At 42.1% G+C, this 18,358-nt stretch overlaps 2 protein-coding genes across 2 annotated transcripts; one reads left to right on the top strand and one right to left on the bottom strand.

Moving 5' to 3' along the window:
* Window positions 1-207: 207 nt before the first annotated feature.
* cldn15la (claudin 15-like a) lies at window positions 208-4,630 on the bottom strand. Its single transcript, XM_074689184.1, has 5 exons — window positions 4,414-4,630; window positions 1,840-2,004; window positions 1,667-1,748; window positions 569-682; window positions 208-408 (listed from the first exon to the last, which is right to left on the bottom strand). The coding sequence occupies exons 1-5, from the start codon at window positions 4,628-4,630 to the stop codon at window positions 333-335; spliced, it is 654 nt and encodes a 217-aa protein (XP_074545285.1). The 3' UTR covers window positions 208-332.
* Window positions 4,631-10,594: 5,964 nt separating this feature from the next.
* crfb16 (cytokine receptor family member B16) lies at window positions 10,595-18,358 on the top strand. Its single transcript, XM_074689324.1, has 7 exons — window positions 10,595-10,944; window positions 13,604-13,730; window positions 16,529-16,713; window positions 16,792-16,916; window positions 17,073-17,220; window positions 17,603-17,754; window positions 18,009-18,358. Exons 1-7 carry the CDS (start codon window positions 10,878-10,880, stop codon window positions 18,096-18,098), a joined length of 894 nt encoding a protein of 297 aa, XP_074545425.1. The 5' UTR covers window positions 10,595-10,877; the 3' UTR covers window positions 18,099-18,358.

The following is an 18,358-nucleotide window of genomic DNA, read 5'->3' as shown; positions in this document are numbered from 1 at the left end:
TAAGATTCAGATTTATGATTCAGCCACAAAAAAAAAACCTTTTTTAAAAAACAACAAATATTTAAAAGGACAGAGAAAGAGCTACTGGTTCAAAACTGGTCAGGTGATGAAAAATTGTTTTTTCTTATTATAATTATTAAACTGTTTTTAAAACATGGGAAAAAAAACAACAAGTCCCCTTTTAAAAATATCTTCATCAGGGGTTTCACTTCGTTTTATGGGTCGACACAAATCAGGTTAAAGTGGGGTCTTCAGATGTTCGGTGTAAGCTGAGAAAATGTACTAAAAAACCATCAAGTATGTGTACAGGTGTGTGTGTGTGTGTGTGTGTGTTAGACGTAGGCTCGGGCGTCTGGATCTGACTTGGCTGTTGCTGTGTAGACTTTTGGAGCCTGGTTTCCATAGAAACTGCAACATGAAAGAGATGACGTCACACTCAAAACCAGAAACATCCGGCTCATAGTGTCTGAAACATCAAGCTGATGGTTTCAGTCCCTGGATTCTCTGATCTGTTTGAAGGTTTTAATCCAGAATAACAGCTTTAATCTGAGGTGAATGCTGCACTTACCCTTTCTTGCCTCCAGGAGACGCTCTTTTGCAGGCGCTGCAGAGGAGAGCTCCGCCCAGGATCGACAGAGAGGCTCCGCCCCATCCGATGTAGAGACCAGTACCCAGCTCAAACCTGCAAACACAGGATGGAGTGGCTCACAATGAGGGACTGAGACGGGACGGAAACAAGATTCGACAGTTTTCTGTTCCAGTCGCTCAAAGACGGCAAAATTTATTAAATATTAGAAAGTTTTTTTTTTTTAAGAAAGTCTTTGAGAATGAACATAAAAAGGCTTGAGTTACGTTTTTGATCCTTTTCTTTTTAGTAACAAAACACTGCAGTTCCCCAAGTGTCCAATAGAGGATGTCTCCTAAAAGAAGTCAGTGCCCATAGATCCCCATGTTAAAAAATAAAAAACAACAACTTTAGGTTAAGTTTTTAAGAGGAGACATTTTTAAGTCCGTATTTTGTCCCTGTGGTGTATTTTTTACATGATTTACAGATTTAAAACAAAAAGAAAAAAAAAAAAAAGAAAACTTTTATTTCAGCCTCGGTCGACAACACTTTGTTTTAACCTCTGTCTCTTTAAACCTGTCCTCTCCACAAACCCCCTTCTCTCTGATTGGCCAGCTCTCTGGAGGTCTGGTTGAGCTATATGCAGACCTTAGTGTTTGAGGCCCGCCCCTCCAGTGTGTCCTAAACCAGTTAAGGGATCCTTATGTGATGACCGAAATATTTCTGAATAGAATAAATTTTATTTATCCCCACTGATATATAAAAATCAAAATAATTTATTAAAATGTCTTTTAATTAAATAAAATATTTAATTTATTTCATATTTCATATTTAATTAAATTTTAATATTTTTAATCATTATATTTCAAAAATATTTAAAAAATAAAATAATTTATTAAAATAATTTTAAGATAATTTTTCTATTTTGCTATTATCAACAAAACATGTTCATGTAGAGGTTTGAAAATCTGCACACGCTCAGTCTGAACATCCAGTGTTGTTATTTATGTCCATGTTGATAATAATAGAAAGCAGAATACCCCCTCTTTAATATCTGTCTTCAGTCGGTCTTAAAGTGACAGAACACTGAGTTTTACTCACCTCACGCCGCCAAAGAACGGATCGTTAAAGTCCTGCACCACCCTCCAGGCGTACCAGGAAACGGCGATCATGCAGCAGAATCCTGGAGACACAGAAACGTGTCATCAGAACGAGACACTAGTTCAGGCCGTACCATGCTGGATGATGTGTGCAGGTGAATGTGTGAAACTCACCACCAAGTATGCACAGGATGCCTCCGGTGGCGGCGATCTTGGCCTTGGATTCGTCGGTGGAGGAGCCGATCTTGATGCACTTCAGTCCGAGCAGAGCCACGATCATGCAGCCGAGGCCGAGCAGCAGAGAGATGATCATCAAAGCCCGACAGGCCTGGACGTGAGCTGCAGAGGAGCAGAGACACATCAGGTGGTCCTAACATTTACATCAGAGGAATAACTTCACCATGAGGAGAAACACTCCTCCCTTCTTCACTGGAGGAAGTGGAAGTGACATAACGAAGTGTGAACCCTGACGTGTTATCAGCAGAAGGCCATAAAAACCTGCCGCGCCTCTTTATGAGCCTCTGACAGTTTCAGGGTGATAAACTGACCACAGCACAGGAATCACTAACCTCACAGTCTCATTTATAGACTCCTGTGGTCTCTGCAGTGAAACAGACTGTTACAGCTGCAGCACATCCCAGAATTCAATGTTTGTGAAATGAGTTGTCGCTTCTTCGTCAATTTATACGTATGCATTTAAAGGAAACAGAGGATTTAGGTAAGGTAAATAAAGCTTTTTGTGGGCTTCATTGATTAAGAAGAAGAAAGAGCCACGCGTCTGCACTAAAACTGAACGTTTCAACCAGCAATGTGCAGTTTTAGTGCAGATGTGCAGCTATGTTTGAAATCAGCAGACAACACTGCAAAAACTGAAATTTAAGATAGCATCTTGTCTTGTCATCTGACAAGTCCAAGACAAAAATGATGCCTAAATCTGCCAATGGGGCAAGAATAGTGTCCTTTTTTAGTTTCCTATTCCAAGAAAAGAAACTAAATGAGCACACTTTCCTTTTTTGATTCAATACACCATTTTTGCGTTTTAATATTTTGAAATGACAAATTTTTCCAGACTTTATTTCTCCTCAAAGTCCCCGTTTGGATTCCAGTGGATTCAATTTTGGGCTCAGTTATAAACATATATATGTTTGTATGTGACACTTTATACTGACATTTAATGTTACAAAATATATCAGCTAAAAATTTATTTTCCATCACTGATGGACCCAGGTGTTATCCTACACTCAGATCTATTGATTTTAAGAAGGTCAACATGGCAGTTTCCTAAGATTGGAGCCAAAACAATTGGTGCTCCCCCTACTGGCCCACTGCAGTGTAGGTCATAGAGCTGCCACCTCCATATTAACAGATGTTAAACAGGTCAAAAGGTCAAAAGTTAAGTTGAAACCAAACCATCATTTTACCTCACAGAGAAGAAGAACTGCTCGTCTACAGCCGTTGTGACAGGTTAGTTAGAAGAAAAACTAAAATCTGGGAAATTTAATCAATTTATTTTAATTTAATCTTCCCAAACCGAAAATATACAAAGCTCTTGCCTCAGTTTACGGAGTTGGGTTCTAAAAGTGCCTGGGAAGAGTTTATAAAGATGAGGACTACATTTCCCATGAGCACCATCCCCTGCTGTGGTAAAGGGAGTGACAGAGTATCACTGATAATCTCATATTGCTCAGTAGGTCACAGGGAGGTGACGTGGACACAGTAAAACTTTTGGCAAATTGAAAGATTATCAGTGGCTACTTGTTTTAATTTTACGGTAATTTTACGGTAATTTTACGGTAATTTTACGGTGACCTTCTGATAAAGTTTCACAGAGATTCACTGTTAAATTTGACAGTAAATCAAATTTTAATTATTTAAGTAGAACTACAGTTACTTTAAAGCTGACATGCCCCCAGAATAACTGCTCAAACCTGAGAAGTGATAATACCATACATTATCCTGAAATTTTACGGTTAAATATCGTAAAATCTCTGTAATATTTTACAGTTTACGGGTAAAACTTGTCTATCTTTACATCACTGTTTAATAACTTAAATTCACATTCAAATTTAAGTACAAACAATAAAACCCCACTAGCCACTGTTTCTTGGCTCTAACACCGTTTCCCTCCATTTCAGTGCCCGTGGACAAGGACACCAAAATGGCGGCCAAAGATAACACACCACGTCGTCAGTGAACTACTTTGGTTGTATCAAAAAACAGAAGTAATTTAACTTTAAATGAATAAACAGAGCAGAGAAGATCATTTAATCCCTGTTATTTCTGTTTTACCAACTTTGGATAAACTGAGCTTAATTTGAATTCAGGCGGGAAACTCGTCGTAAATCGAGTCAACCTTTGATCGGGTTATTCCGAAATGGTGACACATAACACGCTGGCCTACTTCCCCTCTGACAGACCTTAAAACACATTTATCTGAATGAAAACCTAAAAAATAAAAGTCAGACTCATCACTTTATAGATGTTAAGATTCAAATTTACGCAGATGACTTATTTATCTATTCGTGGCCTTTTGACGTAAGGTTGACCTTATTACGAGTCACTAAGGAAATCCCCCATAATACGGCGAGGACAATTTGAGCTCAGCTATAAATCTGTGAAGTTTGCCTCTAACTGTCAGGAACGTGGTCTTGAAACTCCTGATGCCCTCAAACATTTCTTGCCATATTTAACGTCTTGAAACCAGGACTCAGTGGACGTATTGCTGAGGGATAACGTCTCATGTCTTACCAGGAAGGGCGAGGAGGGACTCAAAGTCACGGCACTCGGCGATTCCGGCACTGTTCTCGGCGCAGGAGTGCCACAAGTTTTCAAACTGCCTCTGAGAGATGATGACGCTGCCTGACACGGTGGAAATCTTCCAGTAGTCGTTGACCAGAGCGGCTCCGGTCAGCAGCCAAGCGACTATGCTCATGATGAACCCGGTAGCTTCCACAGCCGTCGACATGATTGCAAAGTTTCCAGAAAACTACTTCCAAAGAATAGTTTAGAGATCGCTTCGATGTTGAACGATGGAGTTCCTCGTCTCACTCCTTCGCTGACTTCTCCCTCGTCTGAGGTTTGAGGCTCGAACAGGAGGACTTTACTCTCTGACAGGGGCCATAAACTGCTGGGAGCCGCTCCCTGTAGTTCCCCACTCAGTATTGATGATGATGATGATGGCAGTGACTCTTCAGCCACACCTTAGATAACCTGAAGCCTGTTGTTCCTGAAGTCGTTTGTAGCTACTGAAAGAAAATCTGTCATCCAAGACGTCAGTGGGTGTTTGTTTGGCTGTAAGAGGTCACATGTCTTAAATATTACTTACGGAGTATGTTGTGGAAATTTTCCCCTTTTCTTAATTTTTCTTTCCTCTTTTTTGTTTCCTTTTAGTTTCCTTCTAATGTTGGTACGTTTTATAAACTCCAACCTCAGCAGAAATTTTACTCCCCATTCCAAATGTGGAGGCGGTATACGACTAATTTAGCACAGACGTCCCTATGCAGACCGCTTTGGGATAAGCTACAAGCGATAGAAAAGCCAAAAACACTTCCTTTTATTTTTTAAAGCTTCCAGTGAGATTTAGCTTTCACTTCTAATTTTTTTACCAAGCCACAAGCAAGAATAGCTTTCACTTCTCATTTATTTATCAAGCCAAAAGTGAGAATAGCTTAAGAAAAACTGTGGATATCATGAGAAAGAAAACTGTTATGCCAAATTCAAACCCAATTTTAAGAGAGAAGGCAATAAAAATCATTTAGAGGTCCCATGTCCTGCTCCTTGCCTGCAGTTTAATCTGGATCATTGATGTCTTCATGAAATGGTAGTAACATGTTTTGGTCCAAAAAGCCAATAAATCAAGCACAGCAGCATTGTTTCCAGGCTCTCATAGCCCCTCTGTTCAGAACGCTCTGATTTAGTGGGCGTGGCCTTCATATGTAAATGAGCCACCGCTGATACCGCCCCGCTCTTCCACGTCACTGAGAGCGGCGCCACGAGCTCCGAGTGCACAATGTTTAGAAAATAGAGAAGCTGGTTTACCGTAACATTACAGGCTAAAACAACAGGCTAACTGCAGCTAAAGTTAGCATCCTGAAGCTAACACAGAGACAGGGGGGGCACTGAGGAAAAGCTCTTCCATCTGCTCCACAGCACACAGCATTTAAAATACTCACATTTCCAGGGTCCCAGGTTTGTTGGAGGATGGTTGGTAATGCGCCTGGATTCAGGACCAGTCTATTGGCTAGCCCTCTGTTGGACTGTCCAAAGTTGGAAAAGCAGTCGGCCGTGAAGTGACTAGCACACACATGCTCAGTTTTACTGAGTGGAGCTGGAACATTTCCTTGATAAATGGATGCCCCAACGTTCGGCCAAGATTATCTTCTAGCGTGAGCAGTTGACAGATGAATCTTTAGCCCCAAGATCGTCTCACAGACTCGTCGGAGCCGCCCCGATAATTTTCAAACAGGGGGAGGAGGTTCAGGGGTGTTTGCTCAGGTGGACCAATCAGGTCAGACTTGCTCCTGATTGGTCAAAAAAGGGACTCGCTGATGTCAGCAAACCCCGGAAATTCAGAACAGTTTGTTTTAGGTCAGGATTTTACATTCACAAGCTCTACAGGTTTGTCATTAAATATCACATTTTGTGGGCTGGGAGGAAAGACAAAGACCCACACATTTCACTAAAAGACTTAATAAAGTGATCTTTGCATTATATGGGACCTTCAAAAGCCAATGTCTAATTGCCCACCAGATAAATTTAGCTGAACTTGTGCTCATAAAATCCCAGCAGCAACTATCTGGGGCGTCCACGGACAGTCTTCCCTGCTCTAAAGAGGATTTGAGGTTGGAGGCTGGAAATCCGTTTTCTTCTAGGATGGCCTGTTCACCATCCCATTGCTTGAAGGGATCCCACTTCTGACACCAAATCGTTGTGGAAATTTTCATGTTTCTGGTGAAGAATGACATAAAGACTTCTGCTGGCCAGCAAGGTTTAATTTTCCTTTGCAAAGAAAAAGGTCAGTCAACACGCGAGCGGTTAAAGTGAAGAAAGACCTTGAACATTGTTTGATTAAATAATTTATGCTTGAGAGAAACACCCCCTAAGGTACTCTTCACCCCTCTTACTGTAGAATCAGGAGATTGGTGAAAACAACAGTGAAAACAACATGGTCCAGTACGGATCAGTTCAGTTTGGTACGGGTCGATTTTGTTTGTGTTTCTACAGCCAACAGTGCCCCTCTTGGTTGGCATTGTGTAAGCTACGTACTAGTGTGACGCCATAGCAGTGCGACAAAGTGTACCAGCTAATAAATCCAACAAAGAAGAGAAACAAGACACAGTAAACAAAAAGCAACGATGGAAGACATCCAGCAATTTGTCTTCTGTGGATCTTTGTTGTCTTTGCAACCATTGTCACTCAGGAAGAGACAATCCTTTCCACCAATCAACAGACTGCGGTGTTTCTAGCGACATCTTTTGGGGTTGGATCAGTATGTCTGACACCCCAACAGAGGGGTCCCAAAAAGTGGGACGGTACGGGTTGGTAATTTGGGGACCTGTACCTGGTTTTGGTCAAAGGAAACGCCATGAAATGCCGTCTCAGACTGCAGACCTAAACCTTACAGAGCCGGTTTGGGATGAGCAACTTTCTGATGAAGTTTTTGATTTCTATTGCAGAAAGAATGCCAGGCGCTAAAGTTTTATTATAAAACTGGAAAAACTGGGCTGTTCTTAAACTTTTAAGTGGTAGTCGTATATATTGATCATGTGTGGTTTTTAAGATTAAGGATGTGGGAAGCTCTGACGGGGTTGGGAGCAGTATGGACACAGTCCGTCAACATGTGACCAGACTGAAATGAAAGCCAGATTTAGATCTACGTCCATCACAGGTTTAATTAAAACACTTTGAAGAGAAAGAGGGAAAGAGAGAAAGAGAATACCCTGTTGTTACAGAGAAGTCAGTTAGCAAAACATGGAAACACAGCTAACCTGCTCCTCTGGATTAGTCTGTGATGCGTTCATTTCTTCCTGCTTTCTGTAATAACATGAGCAAACAGACGCTGGATGGAGATAAATAAGAGCAGATATAATCTGACGTGAACACAGAAACCAAACAGGGAGCAGGTAACCTGATGAAACTCTGATAAAGCTTCACGGCGTGCAGCTGCTCAGCCTCAGTTTGTTTAAAAATCTGTGTTATGGGAACTGAAAGTGCTGCTCTGTGCTCATCTCTGATGACCTTTCACATGTTTCCTCCAATGAACCGCACACCTGTTCGTCAATCCTGCAGAGGAGGAAGCTGGACTCAGCAACAGGAAGTGAAGGAACAGTAAATGTTTGTGCGCCCATATAAGGAAGTGCAGCTCCTGACCTGCTTTCAGACTGAATGACTGACACTGTGTGAAAACAATCTGAGGTTTCTGACACAAGTGTGATGTAAAGTTAGGTTTAAAGTCTTGGAGGTGTGATGGTTGTAGTTTTCTGGTCCTGACGGGCCGGTTGGAGGTTTCTCTGATGGTTTCAGGAGAGAACAAGCAGCAGCACAGAGCAGGATGCAGCAGTGTGTGTGTGAGTGTGTAAGTGGGTCTGTGTTTATGGCTTTATGGTTGGTAATAGTTAATGTTTGATCAGCATGAGAGTCCAAAGTCTGACACTTCTCACTGCGTCCGTGACACAGCCTGACTGAAACTCAGAGACCGAGTCCTGACCGCACGTTTCAGAGAGTTTGATCAAATAAACATCAGTCCTGTGTTTCCTGAGCTGCTTTAAAGACAGCGTAGCGATGTGTAGCTCACTTACTTTACTCTCAACTCCCTATAACACAGCAACATGTGGCCACGGGTTGGGACGGATTAGTCCTGGGAGCAGTGCTTTCCTGCGGCCTAAGTGTTTCTATCCCCCTCCCTCCCCCAGCTGTTACAGTCTTGGTTTAGTACCCCTGTAAAGAGTTACCCTGTAAACTGGAGACCTTCAGCTGAACGTGTCAGAGGAGATCCAGGTTGCAGCGGCTGTTCAGACACAGAGGAAGTTTGATACACATGTCATAATCTGCTCATCAGATCAGGATTTAAAGCTCCCATCTCCTGCTCCTTTCCTGCAGTTTGATCTGGATCATTGATGTCTTCATGAAATGGTTGTAACATGTTTTGGTCCAAAAAGCCAATAAATCAAGCACAGCAGCATTGTTTCCAGGCTCTCATAGCCCCTCTGTTCAGAACGCTCTGATTTAGTGGGCGTGGCCTTCATATGTAAATGAGCCACCGCTGATACCGCCCCGCTCTTCCACGTCACTGAGAGCGGCGCCACGAGCTCCGAGTGCACAATGTTTAGAAAACAGAGAAGCTCCTTTACCGTAACATTACAGGCTAAAACAACAGGCTAACTGCAGCTAAAGTTAGCATCCTGAAGCTAACACAGAGACAGGGGGGGGAAATTAAGGAAAAGCTCTTCCATCTGCTCCACAGCACACAGCATTTAAAATACTCACATTTCCAGGGTCCCAGGTTTGTTGGAGGATGGTTGGTAATGCGCCTGGATTCAGGACCAGTCTATTGGCTAGCCCTCTGTTGGACTGTCCAAAGTTGGAAAAGCAGTCGGCCGTGAAGTGACTAGCACACGCATGCTCAGTTTGGCTGAGTGTTTCCTGATAAATGAACTCTAGACACTTAGTCTGTCTTCTTCTGAGATGGGAAGTTTGAGGGGGGGTCCGTTTGACTAAAAGACTTAATAAAGTGATTTTTGCATGAATTCAGACCTTTAATGAGGATCCAAAGCTGTTGGAGAAGGACTCATCCCGCTCAGAGTCCTCCATCAACAGCTCCTTTTGAAGCCCAAACATGGCTCCATCTCTGCGTCTTCATGCTTCAGACGGGGAGCGCTCAGTCCAAACTGTTCGGGGCTTTTAGAAACGTCTTGGACCGGCTTTAGACAGCTTTTTCTCTAGAGCTTGTCTCCTTTGAGAGTCGACAAATCCATCTGCATTGAAACAAAGCTCCATCAAAACCAGCCCAGGCTGAACATCCTCCATGCTAACATGCTAACAGGCTAACTGAATGGCCTTTGTTGTTGTCTTACTGCCCTCTACTGGTCTGGTGCTGTTTTGCATCATCTACCCAGGTCTTTGGCCCCGTGGTTAGTGTTTGTCTCTTAATATCTCAGAATAGGTAGGTAAGTGATGCCCGTGTGTGTTCCTGGAGATCCTGGGTGTAACCATGGCTGCATTGTTTCTACATGAGATTTCAGCTGTTAGCAGCCTGTTAGCATGTTGATGCTAACCGGTGCTGGGCCTGGTGTTCTCTGCGAGCTGAAGATGGAGAGGAGAAGGAGGCAAGGACGATGTGCTGGTGCTGCGATTGTACAACTGACCTTTTTGCCTCAGTGTCAACAGGCAGAGGGGATTGAGATGGACTACTTCCTGTGATTTGAGCATGGTGAACATTTCTGAAAGCGGCCTTTCATCCACACACGTTCTCGAATGAGGAGTCACGTTTACAGCGATCATCTCTCTGTGGTATCTGTGTCAGATACTGTTTCCAGCACCTGATGTGAGAGTGAGCTCTGAAATTAGGTGTTCCTGGAAACACTCGAGGGGGTAAAGTCAGGAATGAAAATTGAGCATGTGGAGCTTATAGTTCCTGTCAGCAGGCGTCTCAATGAAGGGTTCAGATGGTTTTAAATATCTGTCAGAGGCAGAAGTCCAGCTTTTCTGGCTTTTCGTGAGAAGTTTGTCACAACACAGCCTCACGCACAGTTTTTTCAGCAGCTGCACGGGAGCTGCACGGCTCTCAGAGCTCGCTGGGTGTGTTTGCGTCAGGTCTGAAAATGACAGGCGACACCCTGAGGCAGAGGGAGACAACGAGTCCGACCGGCTGTGCAGCCTAGAATCCAGCCTCAGCATCCAGCAGCACCAGCTTTTCTCTGCAGAGCACACACTCACACACACACACACAGCTCACACACACTCTGCTCGTTCAGATGAATCAGACGCTCAGAGGTCGAACCTCACTCCTTTGGATCATGTGGATTTAAACCTGAACCCGGACTATGATCCCAGCAGATGAAGGATTTTACTGGACTCTAATGTGAGCTGAGGGATGGATCCAGAACCATGCTCTGCGTGAACCACATCAGGAGGTTTTCAGGGTTTCTGGACACGTCAGGATTGGGTCAACATGACTTTTTCTCTTCTTTGTTCCTGAGACAAACGGTCCGGTCATGAGTCTGCTGCTGCTGGTGATGATGATGATGATGATGATGATGGTCCTGCTGGACTTCACAGACTGTAAGTTTTACTCAAACACATCAGGAATATAAAAGTTTCCACCTGAAAACAGTCAAATATGAATGAAAGTGGCACACATGAGCTGAGGGGTGTAAAATACGCTGATATAGATGGTACACTAAAACAAACGTATATCTGTATATGCATTCACACGTGAGGAGGTTAACCACCAAAAAACGCTGTTATCACCTAAATTACATCACTCTGATGGATGGTAAACAACTCCCACTTTCATGAGAGGATTCAGAGGATAGATGCATTTCCTCGCTTTTATTCACTTGTCAATAATCATCACATTTGTGTAGAACAGGAAATTATAAACAAACAAAAGCCAGACCCACACAAGTAGGCAGTTACAAAAAGGAGAAGGAATTTTCTAAACCCACCCCCACCCCCAGTGCCTCGTGGCAACTCCCAATTTGAAAACCACTGATTTAGCAGCTAACCCAAGGGTCTTCAACCTGTGGCTCTGAGGCCTCCTGCGGCTCTTTGACTCCTCTGCAGTGTCTCCTTGTAGCTTTAAAAAATATTACTGAAATAAAGAATTGTTATTTTTCTTACAGAAAAAGACATGGATACTAGAAAAATCATACACAAACATGTTTTTGAACAAAATATTCGTCACAAACATTATCATCAACCAGGAGAGGGTAACTTTTGCAAATTTTTGAAATGCCTAAAATTCTAATCAATTTTTGGAAGATGTTTGACATTTCAAAATTGTTTGGACTTTTTTTCCAATTTTTCAAATTGTCTCTTTTCTTTAAAATTTCACAATTTTACCACTTAAAAAATTTTGGCAGAGTTTTAAGATAATTTTTGTGAAATCTTTGATTTTTTTTTTTTTTACATTTTTCTTTTGGAAAATCTTTCAAATTCTTTTTTGAAATATTTGCAAAATTTTAAAGTTTAAAAAAAAATTCTTTTCGTAAATATTTTAAATTCATTTAGTTTTTGCACATTTTACATTTTTAAAAAAATTATCTATTTTTTTTTAGTTTGTTGCAATTTGTTTTTATTTTAAATTTTGTGAAATTGTTTCAATTTCTTTTACAATTTGAACCTTTTTTTAATTTTGCAAATTTAGGAAAAAATGAAAAAAAGAGACATTGCATGTACAACTTCATAAATTGAATAAAACTTCTTGTCCTGATAATTTTTCACTAGATTTTAACTATGGATAAGATTTTATTCACTTTTTGCCTTTGTTGTGAAGATAAAGTAGAATTGAATTTCAGGCATTTCAAAAATTTGCAAAAGTTATCCTCTCCTGGTTGTTCAACAACATGTTTATGCAAGGTTTTTTTAGTATCCATGTCTTTTTCTGTAAAAAAAAAAAAAAACTCTTTAGACCAGAGAGTTAATAGTTTGATAAAGTGAAATCTGTTTCTTTAAACCCTCTAATTATGTTATCTTCATGTTGAGTCGTAAGCATCGTATCTGGTCATAACCTCGGCTCCAAACCAACTTTTTCATCAACTCTGCAAAGTAAAACGTGCATTTAGAGTCTCATTGGTTAAACTGACTGAAACACAAACACATTAAAAACTCACGGACACAAACGTTGATGGTGTTTCAGTGTAAAGTGTGACCCTGTCAACTGGAGACCCACATTCATTTAGCACATTTACAGGCAGCATAAGAAATCTAAGTTAAGATCTAAGTCAGTACTAGATCGGACTATTACAATGTGTGTAAACAGCTCAGTCAGACTGTGAATGGACTGAGTATGACTCCATTAACATGTGTAGATCATACGATTGGATCGGCAGGTCTCTGTACACCTTGGCATTCAGCTTGAGTACATTTCCTAGAAGAGGAACTCGATGACTATGATAAGTAGGGTGGCTGTGCTCCAACACAACAAACACACACCATGATAATTAACATACACAGTATGTCAGAAACAAAAAGAGCTACGGCTGCATCCATCTCAATCAAGCCGCGGCAACCTCTGGTCTGAGAATATGAGACAATGCTGAAGTGCTAAAATCTGCTGTTTCTCCAGTGGAAGAACAGGAAGTCACATACACACCACTCCAAAAAAAAAGCTGTTTTTACCATTGGCACACACTGTACAAGATAATTTTTCTAACTCGTCAGTTCAGAGGATATTAAGATCACAAGCTTGCCTAATCAGAGGCACAGCTCAGGGTCACGTGACCGACAGGCGCCCTATGGCTGTACGCGAAGGCCTTGCCACTTTCAATATGGCCCTGATAGCCGATCTGCTTCAATTTCCGTTTCAGAAACAGACGGGTGACGTCGGGGAGACTACGTCCACATTTTACACAGTCCATGACCTCAATACCCACACAGCGGGGTCTATCAAAGTGGGGTCTTGGTCAGAGGTCTGATTCTCTCTTGTGTGTTTTTTCATTTCTGATATCTGACCAAAGATCGACCAGATGTTTTTATGATGCTTTCAGTTTGAACTCAGAGGCTAAAGAACGCTAACTCCAGCTAAACCCTACCTCCATTGCTAAAATGCGGCTGCAGCTCTACAATGAATTTGGTCATTAACGGTCCACTGGGAGTGTCTCCTTGACTTCTCTAGTGATCATGATAAATAAGTTTGGTAACCGTAACTTTACGTCTCTTGAACTCAATGTTCGTTTAACAACCCGTGGATTTACGTATGAACGTCTTGTCTCGACAGCTGTTCGGACTCTTCCAGCACCCAGTAATGTTTCCATGGACTCCGTCAACATGAAACACGTCCTGAAGTGGCTCCCTCTGCAGACTCCCTGTGACACTGAAGTCCGTTACTCCGTCCAGTTCCAGGGGTGAGTCCCACGTCAAACATCATCCGTCATCACTCAAAACAGAGAGGTGGTTCAGGTTTGATCAGACAGTGACGGTATAACCTGACAGCAGAAGGTTGTTTGTTGCAACTAATGAAGGTAAAAACAATGCAGCTTAATAACACAGGTATTAGCAACACACCTTACACACAGAGGGTCATTTACAGGTGTGTCTGGGATTAAAACAGCAGCGCACGTCAGTAGCTGCTGAGGTTTAGGTTTAGGGTTAGAAAGGAGCTCCTCATTTATTCCCAGGAATGTTGCTTCTGTTTCACAGCCCTCAGAAACACTCCTCGGTGTTTGAAGGTAGCAGAGCCTCAGTAACCTCCTTTCAAGTCTGTTTACCTTCAGACAAACTATGACTGTGGTTACTCAGCAGGTAGGTGCAGCAGGTATGTTGGTGAACAGCAGCTGCTGCTCGGTTAAAACCACCAAATGTCCCGTACAGCTCAGCACTCTGTGTCTCTGTGGAACTGACGTTGCAAAACAAGTTGTAAGTGTGTGAATCTACGTGATTACACACTTGACTGATCAAACAATCCACTACGTATTCAATCTGTGCAGGGTTTGAAAAGAAGTGTTGAACTTGTTTCTCCTCACATTTATTTCCAAAGATGCAATTCAAACCAAATTTCTCCCAGACATTGGTGTTAGCTCAAATAATCCACACATGAAAAGAAATCACAATGTTCAGGTCCATAAATAATGATTATGGTGAATTAAGTACGATAACACAGGAAAAAAGTATTGAACACACTAACTGAGACTCATCAAATACTTAGTGGAGAAGCCTTTGTTTGCAATGACAGCTTCCAGAAGCTTCTTGTCTGTTTGAACTAATGGCCCACACTGCTCAGGGGTGATTTTGGCCCATTCCTCTGCACAGATTGTCTTTAAATCTGGAATATTCTTTGGTGCCCTCTGGTGAACCCTTTTCTTTACTTCTTTCCACAAATGTTCAGTTGGATTGAAGTCAGGTGATTGACTAGGCCATTCTAACAGATTGATTTTCTTTTTCTGAAACCATCTGAGAGTCAACTTTGCCGTGTGCTTTGGATGGTTGTCCTGCTGGAAGGTCCAGCCACGTCTCATCTTCATCATCCTGGTGGATGGCAGCAGATTCAGATCAAGAATTTCCCCATACATGGCTCCATTCATTGCTCCGTCAGTTATATGAAGTTTGCCAACACCATGAGATGAGAAACAACCCCATGCCATGATGCTTCACCTCCAAACTTCACTGTTGGTGTAGTGTTTTTTGGCTGATGTGCAGAGCCATTTCTCCTCCAAACATGGTCTGTAGTATGACAGCCCAAAAGTTCAGTTTTGGTCTCATCTGACCAGACAACATTCTCCCAGTATTCTACAGGCTTGTCAAGATGCTGTTTAGCAAACTTTAAACCAGCTTCAACATGCCTTTTCTTGAGGAATGGAGTCTTGCGGGCTGAGCGTCCATAGAGGCCATGGCGGTGGAGTGCATTGCCTGTTGTTTTCTCTGTAACAATTGTACCTGCTGCCTCCAAGTCTTTCTGGAGCACTTTCAGGGTGGTCCTTGGCTTGTTGAGTACTCTTCTGACTATCTTTCTGACTCCCTGGTCAGAAATCTTCAAGGAGCTCCTGTGCGTGGCCTGTTGATGGTAAGGTGGTGCTTCTTCCACTTGTGAATAATGGCCCCAACGGTGCTGACTGGAATATTCAGGTGCTTTGATATAAGTCTGTAACCAGTTCCATTCTGATGCTGAGCAACAATCAGGTTGTGAATGTCTTCAGAGAGCTCTTTGCCTTTACCCATCATGAGGTGTGTGGTATTTAACTGCTTGGTGAAAAAACACCTTTTTTATAGGACCATCAATTTGCTCTAGCCCAGCTGATGTTGGTTTGCACTGATTGGAAGTTCAAGTAATGATTACTGACAGATTTCAGGTGGTATGGTGCATTTCCTGTCCAAAGTATTCAGCCTTTCCATGGTGTGTTCAACACTTTTTTCCTGTTATCATACTTAATTCACCATAATCATTATTTATGGACCTGAACGTTGCGATTTCTTTTCATGTGTGGATTATTTGAGTTAATACCAATGTCTGGGAGAAATTTAGTTTGAATTGCAGCTTTGGAAATAAATGTAATGAGAAAAAAGTTGACGCGTTCAATACTTTTCCCCACTGTAGGTACCTAAACATGGTACCTTTTAATTTTGGCAGAATTTGGTCAGTACCTATAAAAGTACCTAATTTGATACACAGTTGTGCGTGCTTACTTCTGCATATATATTTTATACTGAATTTCACAAACTTTGGGATTACACAAAATTATGTTCTGCAGAATGATAATAATAATGATAATACATTTTTTTATAACATACTTTTATTTTTTTTTAAAGTGCTACAAGCATACAGTAATAAGGGAGAAGTATGAACATTAAAAAACTAAAAGAGTACGTAAAGTAAATTTAAAGCCTCTTTATAGGGGATTTTAAGGTCTTTTAAGTGTGAACGTTGTATCCAGTGTGAGTGAAGCAATATGAATTAAACAGCTGATTAAATAAATGTCACCGAGCAGGTCGGCTCCACCCTTCAGCTGACAAAAACTCTGACTCATTTTAATTTCATCCTCACCGAGCTGCTGTAGAGAGAGTCAGTATTAAAGTAACAGAAACAGTGAGGACTCTGTTTGTCAGAAGTGTGTGTGTTTGTGTGTGTGTGTGGCTGCGGTTTGTGTTTTCAGAGCATGTGTGAAGGTGTGGCTCATGTTACAGCTCTGACTGTGTGTTTGTCCATCAGGGAGTTCGAGCTGACCGTCCTGAACGGCAGCTGGGTAGACGCCCCCGAGTGTCAGCGGACTCCTCACACACACTGCGACCTGAGCTTAGACCTGGGCTCAGACTCAGACTACAACCTCCGTGTCAGAGCTCAGTGTGGATCCCTGGTGTCAGACTGGCTCAGTCGAGCTTTCAACCGCAGAGACAGTAAGAAGCAAACGTCAGCGGCTTTGCTGTGTTTCATGAACAGAACGAGATGACTGAGTGTGAATCGTGTGCTCACAGCCGTCCTGACGAGGCCGGAGATGACGGTGACGGCGGTGGGCGACGCCCTGCAGGTGACGTTCGATAAGCTTCCAATCACAACTGTGGTCAGCGTGATGGTGTGGAAGAAAGGCAACGAGCAGAAGGTCAGAGGTCATCTCTTATTTATTTTCCAACCACATTATTTTCTTCGATAACTAACTTTTCTTTTCTCCGGTTGCACATGCAAAATATTTTCCTCACAAAAACAAGGATCACTTTGAGATATTTTCCAGACTTCACTGATCCATGTTTTCCTTCAGGCCACTCATTACACCATGCCGTCTGAGCAGAAGGAGCTGCACGTCGCCGCCCTGCAGGAAGGAGTGGTGTACTGCGTCAGAGCTCAAACAGCTCTGAGCACGCAGCTCTCCAGCAGCAGCACCGACACTCAGTGTGTGCCCATCACAGGTAAACACACGCTGAGACGTCGACTCAACCGAACTTTTTGCTTCTTTCGGAAACAGGCCAAAAATTTGAGGAGTTTTTGTTTTCATGTAAACACTTTTGTATTTTCATCCTCAGGCTTTGATGAAACCAAATGAGACAAAACAAAACAACATACCCTGATTTTATAACTCTAGCCATGACTTTTACTCTTCACCTCGATGTATGTCAAAAAAAAAAATGTCTCTATGGGGTCTGACTCACTGCGAGACAGCCCCCTGTGGACATCTGAGGAACTGCAGGCCATTACTGACAGTTTAGGAAGATTTCCTATTGTATAGAAATCTTAAGTTAAGTTTTTTGAAGTTTTGATTGGCTCTGAAGTGTCTCTTTGATCGACCTGCAGGTCCAGACACGGCGTGGAAGAAACCGATCACCGTGGCGGTGACGGTCGTCATCATGGCAGGGCTCCTGTTCGCCATCTTCTGGTCTGTGGTTCACTGCCATCCAGATACCTGTCAAACGTATTTCCATAAAGAGGCGCTGCCAAAGTCACTGGTCAGTCTGAAACACTTCATACACACTCAAATAAATTAAAACAGTAAAAGAAACATGGTTTACCAAGGTTACCCTGCAGAAACACTGAAATAAAATCCATCTGTCGACATATAGAGAAATTAATTTATATACAAGTATCATACAACAGTTAATTTGTGAAATCTTAATGTGAAATGATAACAAACAATTGTAAATATTGAAAACCCAACTGTAAATTTTCAGTGTGACTGATGAATTTCCATCAACTGTTGCAGAAATCTGACTGGGACATCAAAATCCCCATGTACCTGGAGGAGCCGGAGCTTTGCGAGCAGGTTCAGGTGGCGTCGGGTGTTGAACACTAGAACTGAACGTCTTTTTCAATCAAGCAAGGTCACAGCAGGCTACTTTTGGAAACAAGCTTTTACTTCATGTCCATGTTTACTGTATGGAAAAGCAGAATACTCCCTCTTTAAGTCTGAGGACTGAAGAACCTGAGGACAGACTCAAGTGGACACTCAAGGAACTGCAGCTTTTGGACCTGCAGCACCAGCTGCCTAATCCCGACCCAAATGTAAAAGCGTTTGCATGAGTAAAAAATGTTAAATCTTTAATTTAAAATACC

This window comes from Halichoeres trimaculatus, unplaced genomic scaffold, assembly GCF_033239565.1.
Source record: "Halichoeres trimaculatus isolate MK-OKI-2021-1 unplaced genomic scaffold, fHalTri1.1 fHalTri1_scaffold_15, whole genome shotgun sequence".
NCBI lineage: Eukaryota > Metazoa > Chordata > Actinopteri > Labriformes > Labridae > Halichoeres > Halichoeres trimaculatus.
Note: the sequence above shows the minus strand (reverse complement) of the source record. Positions and strands in the feature narration are given on the sequence as shown.

Coding starts and splice junctions, on each gene's coding strand:
- crfb16 (XM_074689324.1), top strand. CDS start 10,878: ATGAGTCTGCTGCTGCTGGTGATGATGATGATGATGATGATGATGGTC. Junction 16,714..16,791: donor AGCTTTCAACCGCAGAGACA/GTAAGAAGCAAA, acceptor GTGTGCTCACAG/CCGTCCTGACGAGGCCGGAG. Junction 17,755..18,008: donor AGGCGCTGCCAAAGTCACTG/GTCAGTCTGAAA, acceptor CAACTGTTGCAG/AAATCTGACTGGGACATCAA.
- cldn15la (XM_074689184.1), bottom strand. CDS start 4,630: ATGTCGACGGCTGTGGAAGCTACCGGGTTCATCATGAGCATAGTCGCT. Junction 2,005..4,413: donor GTCCCTCCTCGCCCTTCCTG/GTAAGACATGAG, acceptor GCTCCTCTGCAG/CTCACGTCCAGGCCTGTCGG. Junction 1,749..1,839: donor CATCCTGTGCATACTTGGTG/GTGAGTTTCACA, acceptor CTGTGTCTCCAG/GATTCTGCTGCATGATCGCC.